Source organism: Falco naumanni, chromosome 7, assembly GCF_017639655.2.
Source record: "Falco naumanni isolate bFalNau1 chromosome 7, bFalNau1.pat, whole genome shotgun sequence".
Lineage (NCBI taxonomy): Eukaryota > Metazoa > Chordata > Aves > Falconiformes > Falconidae > Falco > Falco naumanni.
In genome coordinates this window covers 60,309,572-60,323,391 of record NC_054060.1, presented here as the reverse complement: position 1 = coordinate 60,323,391, position 13,820 = coordinate 60,309,572, and the positions used below count along the sequence as shown (strand labels likewise).

The 13,820-nt window shown below is 37.7% G+C and overlaps 1 protein-coding gene across 2 annotated transcripts in view; it reads right to left on the bottom strand.

Annotated features, from left to right (window-relative positions):
* AKAP6 (A-kinase anchoring protein 6) overlaps positions 1 to 13,820 on the bottom strand; it is a 287,788-nt gene that overhangs the window by 70,770 nt on the left and 203,198 nt on the right. For both annotated transcript variants that reach the window (XM_040602103.1, XM_040602104.1), the window contains exon 9: positions 13,257 to 13,377. In XM_040602103.1, coding sequence (XP_040458037.1) covers positions 13,257 to 13,377 — 121 coding nt within the window. The remainder of the gene's footprint in view (positions 1 to 13,256; positions 13,378 to 13,820) is intronic.

Genomic DNA, 13,820 nt, shown 5'->3' with positions numbered 1-13,820 from the left:
TCTACCATGGTGTGGGGAAAAAATGATAGAGGAACGGATACAGGAACTCTATATCATCAGGGAAGTTTCCTAAAACTCGGTCCCTTGAAATAGCCTTACTATTTAAGGACTTGCATCCTGGTATCTTGCTTCCTCCATGGTCAGTGTTGTCATCCCCCTGTCCCTGTTGCCCCCTTTTATTTGCTTTTGGTCCTTTAAGTTGTTTTTGGGTTGTTTCTTTTCTGAGTCACTCTATGTTGTCCATAGCAAAAATACATAGGCTTTTGCCAAGTGTGCAAAAAATCTGTAAAAACAGTTGCTCATCTCTGTGAAAGACTGGACTGTCCTGTCAAGTGTTCTGCCTGTTTTCCTGAGGGGCTCTGGTTTCTCATGGCCAGCAGCTAAGTCCTTAAAAAATCAAGGGATGCCACCCACAGGTGACTCAGATTCTGTCAAGTTTTCTGCACTGAGATTAACACTCCTGTCCAGGTTTCCATGTAGGAGCTGGTTATGGATTGCCTCTTCTTTGACATTTCTCTTTCCTATTTTTTGATTGACATCAGTTACACACTAGAGGAAGGGTGCCTAGTCTGGTACATACTGAAATACCTCTAGAAGCTCAGGCTGATGAGCAGAAATACAGATACCTCAGTAAATATGCAGCAAAACAGTGACTATGTTGTTCATTCAGATGCCAAAATGAGGTTTTGACATCGCAGTGAACGATGTTGCCCTGAAAAAAAAAAAAATTGTAACTTGTCCCAAGCTCTCAGCATCTTGTTCAATGATTTTGGAAACAGTTTAAGGTTTTCTGACCATTAGTAGATCATTTATCCATTTTGCATTACTTTCTGTGGGTACATGGTCTCTGCTTTGCCACATTGTCTTTTTCAGCAGCTTTACTAAACAGAATTCTGTTTGGTGGACCCTAGGGTGATTTGTGGAGTTTTGTGCTAACTTTGATTTAACATCTAAGTGCTCAACTTCTTCAAATATGTTATATTCAGCTAGAATGCTAGGGAGCAATCACAGGGACTTTCCTGGTTTTTGCAGGTACTGCTTTGAATACTGCCTTCCAATTCAAACCAGAGTTTGTACAGACCCGTGGCCGTGAGCACATAGAATTCTTGTAAAACTTTATGTGATGACATCTCTCATTTCAGGGGTTCCTTGTTGACTGACTGCATTTATCCACTGGTCTCATAATGATTTCATTGCACATCTGCAGTGCTTGGTCGCATCTCTCCAGTCTAATTTTGCTCCTTATCAGTGTTGTACTGCAGCTGGCTCCACAATCCAGCTGGTATCAAATTAGTCATTGATCTAATAGCATAGTTGCAAATATAGCAATTGAATGCCTGGCAGCCTTCTGCATTGCCAGAACACTGAGAATCTTTAGATCTGCCTAAGTCACATTACAGATATCTCCTTCTTCATTAAAACCTTAAATTCTCTATGGTTTCAGACACTATATTTTAATTTCAAAGGTAACTGAAATATTCAATCTGTCTGCCTGGCTCTTTTTCTCCAGAACATTTTTCCTTCTACTTTTCATGTTGCCTGTTATACTACATATGTTGCTCTAAAATGCTTACATTTTCAGTTAGTCTGCATCTGCCCTGCTTCATGGGTTCTTCTGACTTACATCTATGTATGTGTTCTGCTGTTTCTGTTTTTGCAGGTCTCTGGATACTTCAGCCACTTTGTGGAGGCATATATTTGACTTGAACGTCTTCCCTGTGAATGAGAACTGTGTATTTCACAAGTGATCCTGGGGAAGAGGTACAATTAAATGTTTTATGTCTCCAGTTACACAGGGGTGCGCTGGTTCCTGGTACCACACCGTATCCTATTGTCTGTTTCTGGTATTAGTTAAGAAAACATTTTAATAGCTTTAAATTTACTTAGAATTGTTTCATTCTGATCAATTCTTTTTAAAGACTAAAACACGGTTTCTGTTGCCTCAAAGCAAAGCCTTTTTTGTCTGCAGTTCCTTTTCTCCTGGTTCTCGGAGTCACCACTATCTATGTCCTATGATTTTAGGTGGGGTTTTGCCCAGGTAATGGCAGATGTTTCCTTCCTCTCTAATGAGACTGTTGTCTCAGATCTCATATGCTACATTTGGGAAAATGAGATGGAATAATATAGTACTTTTAGTCTTAAACTGGCTCTTTATTTACTCCCTTGATTGATTCTTGAACTTTGGCAGGCCCAGGAAGCCCAGAGCCATAGTCTTAATCTGCAATAAGGTCTGCTCCCTTGTGTCTAACTCTCTGGGCACCTTCAGTTAGCTACCAATCTACCATGGGTATTCATGACTTGATGAGGAACTGCCATTGGGCCATATTTACAAAAAAATCATCCTGTATGTTTATTAAACCTGACTCAAATATGTATCTTCATACCCCTTCTAATTCTGAGTAGGCATCTTGTGAATGTTACTTTCTATTTAGCAAGTAAATTAACTGCACAAAGAGACTACAAGGCTCATACAGCACAACGGCTGTAGGATTCAACCATTACTGTTAGAAAGAGGAATGGACAGAAAGGTCCCTAGCTCAGTACAGAGGCAAGGTGAAACAAGGGGTGATTTTCATCACCTGCTTTATTCTCTCTCTTTCTATTTCTTTATTTTAACTATTACATGTTTCAGCCTCTGGCATAAATACTTTTTGTATTCTAGTAGATGGCTAACAGAAAAGAGATACCTAAAAACCAGAACTGAAGATTAAATCAGGCAGAAGTCCTAAGAGCAGTATTTTTCTTGGACCCAAGCTGAAGCAATAAGGAAACTAAATATTACCAGAAAGAAAGCTTTTCTACCTTTCTTTTTCGAGGACCTGGGGGAAAAAAAGGCAAAAATCTTCCATACTAACACTGTGAGCCATTTGACTATTGACTTTCTGGAGAAAAATAAAACCGGACTATAAATTACGTACACTTACTGAAAAACCAAAATAGTAGAGATGAACTTTTTGAGACAACAAAGTGGGATCACATGACTAACCACTTTTCACCTCTGATGGTACTTTTTTGTTCTCTCCACACATGATAACAAATTAAAAGATATTGGGAATTATTGTTCTTCCAGCTGCATAAGCAGACACATAGTCCTCCTTGATGAAGGCCAGCAAAAAACATGCATCAGTCTCAATACATCATTCAAAAAGGCTAATGTTCATCTTTAGAAAGTTACCACCTGAAAAACTGTAACGGCAATTCTGTATCTATCATCTCCCATTTCTAAGGAAAATCAATGGGTAAAGCAGACATGATCAAACTCCAGTGTAATGTCTGTCAAAATCTGGATGCATCACAGCAGGGTTTCAAACTGGAATATTGCATAGACATGACACAATGGTACTAAAAACCCCTCTTTTCATGATAACTGAGAGTCAGTGAGAGGTAACGCTGAGTGAGGCTGATCTTCATAACCTCTTTATACAATCAGTGGAGAAAGAGATAAGAGAGAAAAGGTTTCTTCTGAAACTATTTCAGGGTGCTTAGCTTAAGCTTCTGCTCTGAATCACCCGTCAGAGGAGTCTCCTCATGATAGAGGCTGGTCTACTTAGCTCCCTTAGTAATCTAAATCAGTCTTCACAGATGACCCTTTCTCCCAGTGTGTTACTGGGGAAGCTCCCACCTCTCCATTGCCTTCCCTGCAGTCTGTGACAGTGTCTTGCTGGTCTGCACAGTGACACCGTTGGTATATGTCCTGCACACCTGTAACAGCACCTGCCATTCTACAACTGCTGCCTTCCCCAAGAGCATCTCTCCATAGAGCCATCTTTAACATTTACAGGCCATGATCACTGGAATTCTATAGTAACCGTTTTCTGCAATGCTAAAATATCAGCACCCACCCACCAGAACTTCAGAAGAACCAAAGGACCACACTGGCCACTGGAGTTGGCTGGAGTTTACCCTAGGTCCCCACTGGACTTAATGCAAGCACAACTTCAACAACAGTGTTTGCTTATTTTACCTTGTAAGAAGGAGAAGTTCATGCAAAATACTGTAGCTATTTTTAGTACAATGTATTAAAAATTTATACACACAATGTAAAAATATCACCTAACCTTAAGTATGCAAAATGGTTACAAATATATACAAATATTTTATATTGATATTTTACATATTCTCAAGATATAAATACAATATAGAGAGTTAAAAATACAAATAAAATACATAACAAATAAGAACTCAGAAGATTATAAACTGGTATACTTCACTGCAACTTATTTTTTCTAATTTAGATACATATGCATTGAAGGTATTGCCACTGCAAATTTACTGAGATTTAGTGAATTTAGGTTTCATATAGAAAACCTGCTAGAAAGGTTTTCTGTGGTCATTTGTTTTTTGTTTATTTTTAAAAAAGAAACATTATACTATCAATTATTTATGAGCTATACTGATGAGGAATAATTGGGAAAGAAAATAGTATTTCCTGTATTATGTTTATGAAGCAAAACATCATGGATAAAGCACATAATTCCCTTGAGTCTAGAAAAAATATATTTTCTCCTGGAGTATGCGGTGAAAAAATAGGGAAGTGAATTAAAAACTGGCAACTAACTTGAGGAATAGGGTAATACTATTGCCCCGCACATTTTTTGCTGGTGCTTTTTTTTACCTGCATTCCTCTAGAACCACCTAATCCACCAAGCTGCTAAAAAACTAAGAACATTTCCACACACAACTTCAAAAATTATGTTGCTATCATGTTATTAAGACTCCTAATTTTATCTTACTTCAATGTATTATTTGGTGAGACCAGTGGAAGGCAGCTTTAAAGCAGAAACACGCACAGACACACTGCACAGAAAGTGGTTCATCGGGTGTGGGGCTAAACTGGTGGGACTCCTTGGGGCAGGACGTAAGGTTATGTGGGCTCGCGAGTACTGGACAACCGCGTGGAAGAAAAATATCTGGAGAACTGCATAGAACACACTATTCTCTGAGCTGATGGAGCCATTTTTGTGTTGTATAGTCATCGTATAAGATCTTAAACGTAGTACATGGTTTCACATCCCAGAACAAAGGCTGTGAAATATTAGACTAAAGGTTCTGAGATGCAGTGTGATAGATAAACCAGTCCTGGCTTCTTTGAATTTCATTTTTATAGACAACTGATATCCCTCATTTGTCATTTTTGTATATGAGACTTTATGGCTGAATTGTGAGTGCAAATTCACAAATCACTTCATAAGATATTTTTAGTCAGCTGATTCACATGAACTTTCATAAAATCTGCCATAATACATCAAATACTAATCTCAGAGTGGGCAGCTCCCAGGACACTGCAATGCTTACATGTGGTCTGCATGTGATCCGATGTGTTAGGAAACAGGAAAATGTAGATAACTTAAACTCCTTTAGACCAAAGGATGACATTTGGAAAGGCTGTGCTAAGCACAATGTAAATCAGAGCAGGCCCATATTTTGGAGCGTCATATGGACTCTTTACTCAGTTCAGGGTATTGAAGACCATTGCAGCACTGGTATTGTTGTCCCTGGTGTCGTACTGCACATATAACAGCACAAGTATAACAATTTTTCTTAGGAACTCTTGGTCCAATGATTAAGCTAGAGTGCTGCTGTGTTTCAGTTATTCTCACTTGTACTTCAGAGAACGTGAATAATTTAGTATATCTGACACTGATCTTGAGCCCTTTCTGTCTTGTTTGGACACGAGGCAGCCCTAGCATATAGAAAGCAACGGAGGCTGTAATTTTCATCATCGTTTGGGGTGAATTGAGGTGCCATGTCCATTTTTTAATAACTACAAATGCTTGATGAACAGAAAATGGCTTTGGGTAACTTACTGCTGGACCTATGCCCTCAAACCACCATAGCCGAGTGTGCCAGACTATTGCTTCAGTGCTGAGTATTTGACACTGCTTTAAGGTCTCACTGCTTGGGACCTTATCCTGCCATTTTATACCAGCAAGGGCACAAAGACAGAGCATGTGGAGTTGACTAAGATGCTTGACGTGATGACTGTAAATTGTCCACGTTTTGCAGCTGTAGTACGGAATGGTGATGACAGCTATGTGGTACACATTTACTTTTGTTTGAAGTCGAATGCCTCTTTCATTCTAGACACACTGCTTTAATCTCCCAAAAGCTGTGCTGGCTTTTGCTACAAGCTCAGTAAATACTGCTTTGCTACAATATGAAGCTCATCTTCAATGTCATGCTGGGAAGAAATGGGAGAAACCCACTTACTCTTGTGAAATGCATGAAGCCACTTCTTGTGGAAATACAGGGAGTCTGCTCCATAGAAATTACAACACGGCCTTTAAAAATGCATGTTTACATTTGAAATATATTATGGAAGCAACCAAGAAAATGTAGAAATATTTCTCATATTCTTTCTTTATCTGTTTTGTAGACTTATTTCGTAATTCTGTAGACATAGTAATCAGTGTTTTCCTGTTGTAATTATATAAGACATTAAAACTTCACATTTCTCTGCTTTAAGCAAGATTTTTTTTCCAGCAATGATTTTCTTTTCTGCTTTTTAAACTATAAAATTTTCCAGAAGTAGCAAGGAATTTAATCATATTACAAAGTTAAGTATATGGACCACTGAAGGTCAAGCTGGTTGTTGCGGGATGTGTCACAAAGGAGTTTTCGCTCTATTCTCCAGTGCAACTAAACTGAAAATACTTGTGTGGAAAAAGTTAATGAATTTCATCACCCCCTGCAATAAGAGACTAGGAAACTTTGCCGTGTCAGGTCCTGAACTCATTTAGTTGATGTTCTAATAGCAGTCAGATTTTTACTGTTGCTTGAGGTATCAGGCATTTTTGAGACCTCTCATACAAAACAGTTGATTTTCCTACTATATGGAAAGTCATAGAGGTTCTTAATCTGTTGGGGAAAACCAGTCCCAGCCCAGCACATGAAAATTACTGAAATTCATGGAGAACAGTAACTGAAATCAGAGGTTTTGTGCAAAACTTAGCTCAGTCATTTTACTATACATGACAGTTACAAATATACTACGTCAAAGGTAAAGAATAACTTCCATTGAAGCATGCATCAATCCGTGTCTGTAGACATGAGTGAGTGCTGTGAATGACTATTGTTAATGGGTATCTCCATTGATATTATTTAGCAGAATAATCTTCCTCTTTTTATTTTAAAGTGTTATATATGCTTTGTCAGAAAAAATAAAAGCTTTCACTTTGGGGTATAATTTGGGACATAATTTGCTAATAGCATTAAAATCATATTTCAAAAAGGTGGTGATTTTTGCAAGGTAGCTCGAAAGTTTATTAGCAAACTATAATGACTATTCTGATTGCAATTAAAAAGCCCTTCCAAATGGGTCAACACACCCAAGTGCTATCTGCAATCATTTAGATTTTAACATCATGGTTATTACTTATTATCAGGCTGCACAATGAGATATTGATTACTTTTAACCTTTAGATCTAAGAATTCAGGAAAAGTCGAGGTAGCAGCAAAGCCTACCTTTCCTGTCTGGTAAACTTACGGCCCTTAGTGGAATTCTAATGACTCCTATTGGCAAGGCAAATCTGAAATTAGTTTATTCTCTTGGCTCATAGAGAAATGATGACATTCTAAAAATACTGCATGCATAGCAGATTTGTAGTTACTACCTACAAGGGGCTCAATCCTGCAGTGTGCTGAGAGCTTCCTCCAAAGCGACGATCATCGTCTTCTCCCACGGACTGTTTCAGCAGCTCCGTGCAGGCACTGACAGATTACCAGACAGACAGAAGGCAACCCGGGCTGTGCAGAATATGCAGGGTAGGGAGCAAAAATCTTCACGTTTTCTAGTTTATAACCAATCCCCTAAGCATATTGTCCAAATATATCACTCTACAGGCTGTTAATCTTTTAATAAGTTTTCTTTATATGGAAAATCTGCTTGAAATAAAGACTGAACTACAATGTGGCTTCAGTAGGTATGCAGAACTCCTTTTAAACGGAACAAAGTAATCCAATTAAACTAATCTGTTTTACAAGTTAAAATGATATGAAGCACATTAATTGATCCTTATAGGCTGCTGCTATTTGAGCCCTCTCTGTTTGCGCAGCATTTGGAACCGCTTTGCACATTTGTATCCTCTAACAGCAGAGAACTCGGTCCCCCAGCTCAGGAGAATTATGGGCAAGAGAAACATATTACTGTTATGTGTTAGATTAATTTGCAGAACACTTGGCATTATTATTGCCAAGTAGTCAAATTGTTCCAAGTTGTTCCGGAAGGTTGTTATTAATAGTATGTTTTCTGAGGAAAGTTCTGTCTACTTTTGGAACTGCATTTCTGTTGCCAAGGAAACTCCTTGAAGCACAGCATTCTAGGAGCACACTGCTGCTTTTGTTTGCCAGTATCCTATTCATATCATCTAAGTAAGCACTTTACATACTTCAGCCTCCAGTTTCAAATGTTGAAGTTTTTTATGTATTTATACTACCGCCTTAAATATTGTTTGAGCTTCTTTTTAAACTCGGGGATGCTGGCAAGATTATTTTAACAGTTGCATTAAAGGACAGGTTTGGAGTTTTTTCACAAGTTTGCAATAAATCAGTTTTAATTTGAATAATAGCTCCATAGGTTATAGCACTAGTCCTTAAGTGTTAATTATCTTTTCACTCTGAAATTAATGTAGTCATTTCCTACTGACTCCTCTACACCATTATTGAAGTGCTGAGGAAAACATGTCATTGAGTTCTGAGCCAGAACTGTTGTTGTGATTAATCCTGGTCACATGGCCAATCTCTGCCAAAAGGAGATCACTGAAAAAAGGTGACAAAGACAGTGATTTCCTGTCAGCAAAGAGTACGACAGGGCTGTCTAGAAGTGATGCAAATGAGGGAAACTTTCACCACGGTTTGTTTGAGCCACTCAGGGCCACAGCACAGTGAGCCAGGGAGAAAGGCACAATGGAGCAGCAGCACACCCAGAGGAGGAAACGAACTGCACCTTCCGAGCAGCGCTAGCTTCCAGCAGGGAGACTAAAAACTGCTGGGAGAATTTTTTTTCCCCTCAACTTTTTTTTGAAAGGTATCCTCAGCTTTTGATGTGCGTTTTCATGTTATTTAATACAGCGAACCGCTTCCCTTTGATGAAGTAGTTTGGCAGTTAACCTGATCAAAAGCCGTGTCAACTACATGTTTTCAAAATCTTTGCGTTACTACGTGAAGGTCTTTTCCCATCTATCATGACCATCGTTGCCGAAGACTTACTAGTGCGAGACTTACGGCTTATGCAGTTTCTATTAAATACGCCATACATTACTTGTAATCAGACAGAAAAATGTAATTTCTTTTATTTGCCATTTTAAAATGTTTAGTTAATTTTATTCCGAACATACTAACATTTTTAACAATCATACTGTACTTATTTAAATGGGGTTTTAATCTAACACAATTAAGTTTTGCAATTAATCTTCTGAGGAAAATTGAAAGAATTATCATTAACTTTTCTGCCTGGTATACTCATTTCTAATCTCCACAGTTCCAGTAAATACTGATTTGCTTCATTTTTGAACATTCAAGGTACAGAATTACTCAAGTTCCCACTAAAGGGCTAATTAGCAGAGTTTAAATTCTTTGGGTTTGATCCTCCAGTAATGGCATATGAATACAGCTGAAGTCAATGCAAGTTCTGTGTACTTAGAGCTTATGAGATCAGGCTCACATGCAGTAGATTAAAATGAAATAAACATGATACATTTGGCATTAAACAGAGCCATTACAGCAGTACAAAGAAGTGAGACTCCAAAAACATGGAAATGCTCCTTTTAATTTTTTCTTGGTTAATAGATAAAGTGTTAGAGGACAAATAAACTGTCAGCAATTCATTCCGTGACTGCCATTTTATCAAACACTAGTTGATTTTCAAAATCATTAGCTAGCTTAAGACTGTAAAGCTGACATTATTTAGGGCTGGGGGGGAACATAGCGAGGAAGAATGGTTTTCTCTTTCTCTAAATCTTTGCACTGAAATCTAGGAAACCCAGATAAAATCATACATACATACTCAGAGTTAAAAAAAAAATAAGGCTGTGCTGCTCCTATTAAATTAAGGGCAAAATAAAAACTAGTTAAAGAGAGATAATAAGGATCCTAATTAAAAAAAAAACTGTGAAGCTCCTGGAATATTACAAAACAAAGTTAAGCTGAGAGTTGACTTAAATCTATATTAAATCTGAAAACAGAGTGCTAGGAAAACAGTCTAACCATGAAAATACATTTTATTTTCCTGTATGCAATTTTAGCATTTATATATTATGTTAGGCTGCTTTAATGTATGCTTTCCCCTTCTGATTTACCTGTTTTATCATTGCTCCTTCCCATTCATAGACTCCTTAGGGGCAATGATTACTGTTGGTAATAGTGATACCACAGCAGGTTCCCTGGCAGAGGCGGCTTGCTGAGCTGGCTCAGAGGTGCAATTACTTGTCAGCTCGATAACTGAGAAGAGGGAACTGTGGGTTTAGGAGAACCCAACAAAATGCAGAGTGTGCAATTAGCAGGTTCGCATTGGAAGCTGTAACCGGTAAGGAACAACTAAAGCAAGACCTGTGTTTTCATAACACCCCACCTCATTGAGGAATTCTGATAGTAATAGCTGCTCAAATTTCTTTTTACGGATTTCCCTCCCTACAGACCAGAATGGCTGTGTTCCCTGTGAAGTGCAAGCAGTGCTCCTGCCCCTTAGCTGTGAGCACTAGACCATTCATGACTGTATAACGGGCTCCAAATAAAAAGGGTGTCACTATTGATTAGAAAAGAGGTTTACTAAGCTAGTTTTATACAACTATTCATACTGGTTTTCAGGGCTTGATTCATTGTTACACGAGTCTCTGAAATTAAGGATGATAAAGACCTAGTGATTTATCTGATTTCTCCTTAGCAAGTGCAGAATTATTTCCTGAATTACATTTGCCAATGTTTTCTTTTGTCTTCTTTTAAATGTCGGAAATTATGGGGCTTTGGAGCTTTCAACAGTTCTTCTGGAGGTGGGGTTTTTGTTGTGTGGTTGTTGTGGGTTTTTTTTTGAAAGGCTAATAGATTTGGATGTTATGCACTCAAGCTTTTTACATTACCTGCAACTACTCCTGCTGCTTTACGGACACTCCTTAGTCATCTCTTTAGCAAACTCCACATTTCTAGCTAAGTCTTGCTTTCAGTCCTTAACAATTGCCTTGCTGTTTTCACTAGAAATGTATCTGCGGAGAGTACTCACCGCGGGAGGGCAGGCAGTCTGTTTCTACCCTTCTTCAAGTGGTTTTGCAGTGACCAAATAGGTACTTTTGAGATAGGGGCTCTGATAATTAGCAGATGACCCTCCCTGTGTTTTGGCAGCAGTACTGGTTTGTCAGTGCTGCAAGACTGGAGACTCAGCTACTCTCTCTCTGGCAGAAGCATTTTGCTTTTGGAAGTGTCATGCTATCATAGTACAGAATTTCATAATATTAAGAAACTGTTATTTCCCATTTTGAATATTCAATATTCCTCATTTTGCCACCATACTGTACTGCAAACTAATTCTTAAATTATTGCCCTCATTTATTCTTCTCGCCATGCATTGTTATTCCAGCCTGACCATCTATAATTATTCTTAATGGCTACATTTGGATATCAGAAAGGGAAGTACTCTAAATAACACCTAAAATACTTAGAATGGCTGCTTAAGCTTTGTTCCTTTTCATATTGATGGATGGATTCTTTCCTTAAAATTTATGTTTATTGATTTTTTTAGTATACAACTTAGAGTAGTGGTTATAACAGGCATAGTGCAAGCTGGTCTTATGTGAACAGGCACTACCAAAACACCTTATTTTAGATTTGCAAGAAACTTTTTACCTATTTCTGACATTGTTTATTTCTGAGCCTGGCCAAGGCCAGGACTGTTAATGTAGGGCTAATTCTGATTAAGTATTTAGAAAGTTAGGAGAAAGACATTAGCAAAAATAAGAAATGGTTGTCAAAGCAAGAAATGGAGACTACTGAATTAAACTCACTTGCAGGCTAAAACTGTTTGGATCTGAACCGTATTTCCATTTATAAACATATTTTAACTCAGGTGACAACCCTTTCTCACTGGTATTTTAAATAAAAGGACTAAAATTAGAAAGACTAAAATGCAAGAAGACTATCAAGAAATTAGGATGCCAAAGCAAGGAAAAATAAATTATATTTTATTTATTTATATAGAAATTATCAAATCATGCAATCATAGAAGAAAGAAAACAACTTCTATTTGACCTTGAATGTACCATTTATTTGATAAGAAATAAAAAAAAGCTAGAGGGTAGTTGTTTCTTGTCATTATACTGTTGCTGATTCTGTGGTTAGTTATTAATTTTATTTTTTATGATTCACAATCTGCTCTTTGAAATATGCCATATGCTCAAAGCAATTCAAGGATGACAACTGTCAGAATTACTCCAATAAAAATTGCCTAAATGAGGAAGATTTACTGCAGCCTGATATTTCTGTCGAAAGCCCCTCCTTTCTTCCCCCCACCCCCACACCTCAGACCCGTAGACTACAGCTTCTCAGACACACAGTGAAGCCTGAATCAATTTTAGGATCAAATCACACATTTTGGGGAACTTCTTAAAAGTAGTGTCTATCTAAAAGAAGTGATAAAGCTTCTGGGCTAAGGCTGCTATGACAAATAAGAGAAACTCTGTGTGTGTGTGTGTGTGTGTGTATGTTAGATGAAGACCCTATAATCAATATGCAAGTTCAAAATCATTTTGCTGAAATCACAAGCAAGTGTGATGACTTAACATGACAATGTCTGCTTTATGTATAACTAATAAAAATTAAATTGGAAGAGTCCCGTATCCTGGCAGCAGCAAACCAAAATCAAGGCAAATTTCTTTCTTCCCAGATGAGGTCTGAAAGGTGGATAAAATCCAGCTGAAAGCTCCAATCAAAACACATTTTGTTAAATGCTACCATTTCATTTTTTTCCTTCATTTTGTTTCAGTCTATTTATTAATGCGGTTTCATTTATTTCTATTCATCTTGAAGACAAATCTTTGTCCTTCTATAGAATTACACCAAATAGAATGTGATAAAGGGAACTTTCTTGCAATTATGATGTCGGTGCAGCCTGTCAGCGCACAGGGGATGGAAATGAGGTTGGGGACAGGGAAGGGAATTCTAATAGACACCATGATACATACAATGAACGCAGCGATATCCTGTGAGAGAAAGACTTGTCAAGCTAATCAGATCTTCTATAGCTAGGTAAAGGCAGTAACGGTAGCGCTAACCTTGTAAAGATGCTGCTGCTGCTCCTCTGACATCATCAGGTCATGGCTGTCCATCACGATGGATTCCATGTCAATCAGCCAATCCCAGAGCTCCTGGTATTCTGAATCAAAGTCCAGAAGTCTGTAGATAAGGAACAAAATGTATTATGCATAAATACTGTGTAGTTGTTAAAATCTTGTATTAGAATAATATATTCTTGAAAACTCATGATGTTCCTAGTTATATTTCTAAAGAGACATTCTGTATTTATACAGAGTGGGTGAAAATGAAAACTGAAATCCAATTTAAGCCAGTGCCATGACCTAAATTCAGTGGCTGATGCCAAACCCTAACAACTGTCGGCATACTGCCTTTGCTTCAAAAATTTTGAAACAGAAATCCCCCATACATGTTGTGTAATGGTTTTTAAAGTGCTGACTGTATATTGAGGAAACTTTGCAACAATCACCTTGAAATAATTCTTAGGAAAATATTATTTTCATCCAAAAATGACTCAATCCATTCAGCCATCCCTCTGCTGTCTATCTGCCTATCTCTGTAAATATCCTACATTTATTTTCATG